Raw genomic sequence first — 8,040 nt, forward strand, 5'->3', positions numbered from 1 at the left:
CTCCCTGTAAGCACTCAAGGCCAGGCTGGATGGGGCAGTGAGCAACCTGGTATAGTGAAAAAATCAGATTTTGTGCTTTGGCTTTCAGGCCATTCAGTAAATGTACATGAGTTTGGTCAGGTTTCACTTTCATTTCTTATTAAATTGTAATCTAGCACTGTTAAGAAATCAGAAAGTTGCAAAATATTTCCAGAGTGATCGAGATTTCTACTCTGGAGCTTTGTTAATTGTGACTGTAGAGATGTTGATATGTTGGCACTGCTTTTTCCTATAGTGACATCTCAGCAATCTCAAAGATGAAATGTAAATTCTCAATCTCCCATGGGTACACATGTCAAAGTCAATTTTGAGTTTCTTTCCTTGCCTCCTTTGCCTCAGATTTACTCAGAGGCAATATACAACAGAAGAAATGTCCAATGTCACCTCCTATTAAAATGCAATGAAACCTATTCCAGTTACTGTTTTTGCTCCATGGTTTTGAGGGAAATGTTAATACTGGCTGGTTTTGAAAAAACACATCGCTCTAGAAAAAGAATTCTTACTGCTGTCATAGTAGATATTTGTGTCTGTCTGCTCTCATTTATGCATACACACATTTCTGCATATAAAAGATTTTGTATGGGAATCTTAGAGGAACAGTTGTGGAGATCTGTTGAAAGTATATTTAGTGGCAGTCTTGCTGTTTCCCTGTGTAAGCTATTAAACACAACTGTCAATCCATTGGGGCAATCTGAGAGCATGGATATCTTGCTCTCTTGATTCCAGAAAAACATTTAGCTCTTCTCCTTCCCCCACTTGTACATGAATGCCTAAATCTGGCGTTAGAAAGGACTGTGGTATTTTGTCACCAGAGCTAGCAATGTAATATCTGTGTATGGTGTATGATACTCTAATGTGTCATGCAAAGTCAATTAATGAGGAAATCGAGCACAAGAGGGACTTAACGTTGTATCTTATATCTTCATTGGGTGCTTAAGGCTACAGTGGATGCTGAATCCAGCTGTCAGGTTCTAGGTGTTCCTTCCTCATCTGCTATTAGCTGCTGTGAGGTAGGTTGAGCCCTTGCTCCATGGTTTCTGGGCTTCTTAAGTGTTTTCCCAAGGCTCAGCCTTGCAAGTCACCAGAGTCAGAGATTGGCACTGCTTTGCTTTAGTTATCCTTCAGCCTCTCCTGCCCACTGCTCAGCTGCAGTCAGGTAACTGTTTCATGTATTCTAAAGTAGCTGCTGCTGTTTGGCTGTAAAGCTGTTAATGACAAGTTTTGCTAGGCTTTCTGTTCACTGAAAAGGGCAGCTGAACGCAGGGATTTTTAACTGCAGCCTGTAGGTATGAAGGGGCTTAAGAAGTCAGTTGTTACTTCAGTGAGTTCAACTTGATTGGTGAGGATCTTGGTTGCTGTGCTATTTTCCTTTGTGTGGTTGTTTTACTGATACTGTCTCATCTCTAATGTAAACATGTTTACTTTAAAGGAGCACTATTATCCTTTCTTTTTGTCTGGATTTCTTTTTGTTTTAGCTCAAGAAATGCATAAGGACTCCAGAGATCCCTTCAAAGCATGTAAGGAACTGGATCCCAAAGGTCCTGGAGCAGAGACGACAAGGCTTGGAGTTGTACTTGCAGGTGAGTCTCCTCTCACTAGTGTGGAAGTAAAACCAGCATACCTTTTCAGAGTTGTAGTATCCAAAGCATCTGTAGGTAGTTCAGGTATGAAGTGTGCTGTTCACCTATAAGCAATTGAAAATGTGGACAGCGAGTTGCATCCTTATGCAGTGCATCCCTGGCAGTGTTTACTTAGCAAGTCTAGCAGCTGGACTGTTAGCATTTTGCTTCTGATTAGGCTGCTTCTCATTAGGCTCCTGACTGACTTTGGTGAACTTACAGGCACTGTATTTTCCTGCACATAAAATAATAATACTATTCTTTCCAAATTGGATTTATTGTACTAATGAAAAGTGCTACAAAGGAGAAAGAAGGAGGCTTTATTTAACTGGCCTCAGCCTAGGCAAACTACAGAAGAAGCAGCTCATCAAAATCATATCCCTCTTCTGTACCTGTCTATATCTGAATTGTTCATCTAGTTGAAGTAGACATTCATCATCACATATTCATCTCACCGTGGGCACTGCATTTTTAGTCCTACCTGGGCACTCATTATGCTCCAGACTATAAAGGGAACTTACAGGAATTATTTCAATATACAAATATAAAGATATATAAATATATATATTTCAATATAAAATATAAAGAATGATAAATCCCATCCTTTTTTAATAGATGAAAATTCTGCTCTCATTGTGATTGCTTCAAAAATTATTCTCTTGGTAGTTGAAAATATCCACTGATGTAGTTCTACAGCCATTTCTCTGGTGACAAAACAAGATTAAGGTGTTCCTCTGCGCATATTCCCAGTTCACTGCACTTTCTGCTATTTTATTAAAGGAGACCACAGAAATGGTCTGAGCCAAAAGATAAGTTTTGTGAGGAGGGAAAGCGTGAGAGATTATTTCAGGTATCTGATTTAAGTCATCATCCACAGTTGCAGTGGCACAACTGGAAAAGTGATGAACTGCAACATAATGTACCATGAGAAACCACCAGAGAAAATGAAATGTTAACCTACACCACTCAGACTTAGGAAGTTGCCTCATTTTCAGGACAAAGCAAATTACTTAAGGAGGAGGAAATAATTGCAATGTGATGCAAGAAAGTATTACTTCTGATATTCTTTAAAAAGCAAGTTGGAAAGAAAGAGGAAAGTCCAGCTCAGTTTTTGTTCTGAAATATGAGGAGAGTTTCCAGAAGTAGACTTTATTTTTATTTTTTATTTTAAAACATTTAGTGATTAGTTTTCAACTGAAACATAAAATCATATAATTTTTTGAGTTGGAAGGGACCTTTAAAGTCCATATAGTCCTACTGCCCTGCAATGAACAGTGCCACCTACGCTTTGATCAGGTGCTCAGAGCCCCGTCCAGCCTGATTTTGAATGCCTCCAAGGATGGGGCTTCTGTATCACCTCACTGGGTAACCTCTTTCAGTACCTCACTACCCTTAAAAAGTTCTTCCTTATATCCAGTCTAGAGGTCTGTCCTTGAATTTGAAACCATTTCCCCTTGTCTTGTCACAATAGATCCTGCTAAAGTGTCCGTCCCCTTCTTACTTACAGCCCCTCATTAGATACTGATAAGCCATTGTTGGATTTCCCCAGAGCCTTGTGTTCTCCGGGCTGAACAGCTCCAACTCTCTCAGCCTGTCCTCATAGTGTGATGTTCCATCATCACTGTGGATGTCATTGAGGAAGATGATAAAGATCTTTGATCCCAGTACTGACTCTTGAGGGATTCCACTTGTAACTGATCCCCATATAGACATTGAGCCATTCACCACCCCTCTCTGAGTACAGTCTTGCAGCCAGTTCCTAGTCCATCAAACAATCCACCTCCAAATCCATGTCTTTCCAATTTGGAGAGAATGATGTCATGGGGGACTGAGTAAAAAGCCTTACTGAAGTCCAGATAGATGATGTCAGTGGATCTTCCCTTGTCCACTGGTGTGGTTATTTACACCATCATAAAAAGCAGCAAGGTTGGTCAGGCAGGGCCTGCCTTCAGTGAAGCTGTATTGGCTGCCCCATATCACCACCTTACTCTTCCATGTGCCTTAGCGTATCTTCCAGGAGGATCTGTTTCATGGTCTTCCCTGGTACAGAGGTGATCCTGACAGGTAGTAGTTCCCTGGGCCCTCCTTCCTACCCATCTTAAAAATGGGTGCAACGTTGCCTTTTCCAGTCACCATGGTCTTCACCTGATTGCCATGACTGTTCAAATGTCATGAGGAGTGGCTAGATTTGTTATTGTGGGTGAAAAAAAAAAAAAACAATTGCCATTGCCAAGTCCTTTTGGTTTGGAAGGAAAAAAAAAAATATTTTTGGTTTTGATGGCTGTCAGCACAGTTTGTATGATCAGTGTGTTTTTATTTTATAGACATTTTCTATGACTTTCCTTTTTTTCCTAATTTTCATGAAATTGCCTTTTGGAGAGTATCAGTACTAAGGCACATACACCGATTTCTTGTATGAGATTGGTTTCCTTAAGAAGGTACAAGGGTAACTTGCTTAGCATTTTTTTAATTAGTGATTGAACTTTAAAAGAACATCTCCCCCTATTGGAAGACTTAGTTGACTCTTACAGTTGTACATTCATGTAATTAACTTGTACCCTCTTCTGTCACTGGTGGGTATCACAAGAACATGCACTGATTAAGACTGGAAAGGACAGCCATGAGAGCCTGATTTTAGGAACATGAATGCCCATATCAAGGCAGTTCACTTGTACTGTCTTGAAAATGCTTGGCACTCTAATAAGAAGGTACTTCAGAATTTCAGAATACATTCGGTCTGTTTTTAGTTCAGCATTGTGTGTATAAAGTGTGGCTGATATGTTTTCAAGTTATACTAACGGAATTTAATCTTCAATAGTAGGTTGCCTACTGACATCATTAGTCAGTTGTGGAACTAGTTAACAGCCATTTGTGCAGGTGGTCAACTGCAGTGGGCTTATTTTATTTGTAGTTTTTTTTTCAAAACCGGTTAGAATCTCATGCAGAGATTTTGAGCAGATACACAGCTATTACTTTCAAATTATTTGCTTTATGCAGTATATGGTAATTTTTCATTATTTTACTTTGCATCTTGGAAAAACCCATGCCAAAGACAAATAACACACTGTGCCAACTGCAGTCACACATAGACCTCTTTCTGACATAGCTTAATCATATTGACTTTTTAATATATTTTTAATGAAGTAATCTCCTATAGTTGAAATTTGGATAAAAATAATGAAATGAAATTAGAATATTTGATCTGTCTTGGTATCAAATAGTGAGGAAAGCAAAGAATTCCACGGTTTGAGATTGAATGTGCTGCACCTTGAGGTACCTCATCTAATCATGGTGAAACCACCCTTTTAGATTTTTTTCAATTTCTGGGTTTTGTTTCTGGGAGTACAGGACAGGAGCTCAGAAACATTTTATTATAACTTTCTAATGAATAGTAGAACGGTGAATAAACCAAATATTATTAGACTGTGATATAGAAATATGTAGTCTAGCTGTATTAGCACTATTCAGCAAAATCCACTGTCATCCATTGTCAGCTAAAATTCATCAGATAGTTATTCTTGGCTTGAAATCTAGCTGAGGATGTGTTCTTCCTATAATGGTCTGATTTTCCTGAAATTGTGAAAGGTTGGTTTATATGTGTTATTTTTAAGTGACTTTCATATTCTACAATCTTGCCTGAAAGATTGTAATGCATGAAGACATGGTAATTAGAATTCACTGTAATGTGACACCCAGTCAACATCATAATATGTCACTGCTAGTCTTCAGTGAAATTATTTGATTATAGAGAGATTTTGGAGAAGGCCTGTATTTGTGATGAGCTTCAGGATTGTGGTCCAGGTGATCTGAAGAGATTCTTCCTGTGACTGGCAGGGTTCTTATATAAAATTGAGGGCTGTAAACCTTCTGAACCTGTCTGTGTGGAAGTATGTAAGGTCTGTATGTATGTACAGCTCTAACCAGAGATAATACATAGAGATAACATTTCTCTCAGCAGAGGTCAAGAAAGCATACTTGCCTTTTATTTCCTCTTGTGAACAGTTCTGATTCCTGAAGATAAGACTCGTTGGAGCGCTGCTCAGCAGTGAGATTTGAAGACATGGTGAACTTCAACATTCCAGTTGTTTCAGGGATCCCAATCTGCAAAATGAGTTATGTAGTTCATGAAACTGGACTAGAGATTTGTTTTCTGTTTAAGGAAATAATCTGGAGATCTTGACCATCTTAGTTTCCAGCAGGGTAAATAGTGATGAACAATGTTCAGTTCCTCTAGGAATAAGTTCATGAGAAATATAAAGGAGAAAATCACTCATTACTATATGGACTTTTTTACTCTGGTTTGGGGAATATGAAATGCAGAAGACAAAAGAAAAAAAAAAAAAAAAAACTTCTTCAATTGGTGACTGCAGAAGAAAAAGTATCCTATGGAAAATTTGGCCCAAGACGTCATTTCTTCATGGACTATAACGATTTTCTCTAATTGGAGAAAATAACTTCACAAAATATTAATATTAAATTGCTTGTGATGAAGTTAAAATAGCGAATACTCTTTTCTGACTAGACAATCTCAATGAGGGGATTAAATAACTTATAGCTCAAAAAAACAAACCAAAAAAACCAAGCTTTTGGTATTTCTTTATATTCTGAAACGTTTGAGCTACTGTCATTTATGTTGACCTGGTTCTGTGCTGTTGTTTCATAAAGTTTTAGATTAAAAGAAATGTTTTTGTTAATTTAAAAGCAGTTTCAGAGCATTGCCAAACTCAAACAGTGTTTCATATTGCAACTAAGGATATGAATCCTTTGTTTTCTTTGAGTGTTAGTCATTTTCACTATCATCCCAAGGAGTCAGCTAATTCGATTTCCTAAGATTTGTTTTATCTAATTATGAAGAAAATAAGTTTTCCATCAGCGAGTGGGAAGTTTCATTAGTTCTTCACTGCTTAACTGTTCCAATTTTTGTTGGCATCTTTCTATTCTAACAAGGAGCAATGTGAATTCGGCCATTTATAGCCTTGTCCATCCTGAAGAACATTGGAGAGGTCTCTGCTCAAAGAAAAGCCATCCAGGCTCCTGATGCCAATCTGCAGCTGCTCCACAGCATGGTCTAGAATTTTACCTTTTTCATGTCTGAATAATCCTTCTCTGTAACAGTTGCTGAAGTGCTGCTTCAGAACTCTGTTGGAGGAAGACCAGAAGGTGAAAATGGGGAAGCACAAATTCTTAGTGATGTGCAGGATTTTTCACTGATTTCACTTTCTTAGTAAAATAGAGGGAAAAGTGGTGTTTAAATCATGGTAGTACATAACAATCAGCCTACGATCATCAAAAAGAGGGAAAAAAAAAAGCTAGACTGTCACATTAAAAAAAAAAAAAAGGAGATATTTTGGTTAGTGAGTTATATGAAGTTGGTATAGAAAACTGGAACCAGAGGCGTTCTGTTTGTGCTTAACAACAGAAACAATTCTTGAACTTTAATTATCTTCAAAAGAAAGAAAGGAAGAAATAACAAGTAATGACTTCAGAACATTTTTACCCTGTGCTGTTGGACCTTTTTAGAAATAATTGAGATCTCTGTATGTGGTAAGTGCACTTCTGGGAGACATTGTTTTGCCTTTGCCCGACAGAAACAGTTGGTTGCTAATTAGTTCTATAAATGTTAATGGCAAAATAATCATAGAACTACTCAATGATCATTCAGCTATTTGAATTTTATTTCTGTGTTCTTCATTAATGACATGTACCCATTCTGTCAATTTCAGCATTCATTACAATTGTCCTTCCTTTATATTCTCAGAAGTGTGCTCTATATCAAGAGTTGAGCTCTTCCTGAATACCTGTGTAATACATAAATGTATTGAGAATACAGAAAGTTCAAACTGTTTAAAGGGGAGAGCGTAAAAGTTCATGGAAGACTTTACACTTACCATAGGAAGTCTGTGACTTGGATATAACTTTTGAGGCTGCTGGACTATTGAGGGAAAGTATCTCATGCTATTCATTTACACTCCTGCTTGGTAACCATTTATCACAGCTGCTTTTGGAGATGAGATACGGTACTAAATGCACCTCTGAGGATAACTTTATTTGCACGTATTGGGCTTTATATTTAGAAGCTGAACCCACAGGAAGAAATTTTAAACATTGAAATTTCTGTTCGAAATGTGGACCTGTTTTTGTTCTTCTCCACTTTACTCTGTGCGTGTCTCATCTGCGGGCTTTTTCTCGCTGTGCTTCTCTTTAACCTTCCACCATATCTGAGAGCAAGAGCTGGATAGGATTCACGTTGACTTCGTTATGTCATTCATTAATCACCACAAAGATTTCTTTGGAAGCCATCCTCCCCTTTGTCCTCTGTACACATGCTCTGTTGGAATCTATTTCTAACTAATTTAACACCAAATTGGCTTATTTGCAGGAA

General features: G+C 37.9%; 1 protein-coding gene across 1 annotated transcript in view; it reads left to right on the forward strand.

Moving 5' to 3' along the window:
• Nucleotides 1–8,040, forward strand: part of SNX24 (sorting nexin 24) — a 70,092-nt gene that overhangs the window by 42,005 nt on the left and 20,047 nt on the right. The window contains exon 4 of the mRNA XM_010726250.2: nucleotides 1,515–1,619. Within this exon, the coding sequence (XP_010724552.2) occupies nucleotides 1,515–1,619 (105 nt within the window). The remainder of the gene's footprint in view (nucleotides 1–1,514; nucleotides 1,620–8,040) is intronic.

Source organism: Meleagris gallopavo, chromosome Z (assembly GCF_000146605.3).
Source record: "Meleagris gallopavo isolate NT-WF06-2002-E0010 breed Aviagen turkey brand Nicholas breeding stock chromosome Z, Turkey_5.1, whole genome shotgun sequence".
Lineage (NCBI taxonomy): Eukaryota > Metazoa > Chordata > Aves > Galliformes > Phasianidae > Meleagris > Meleagris gallopavo.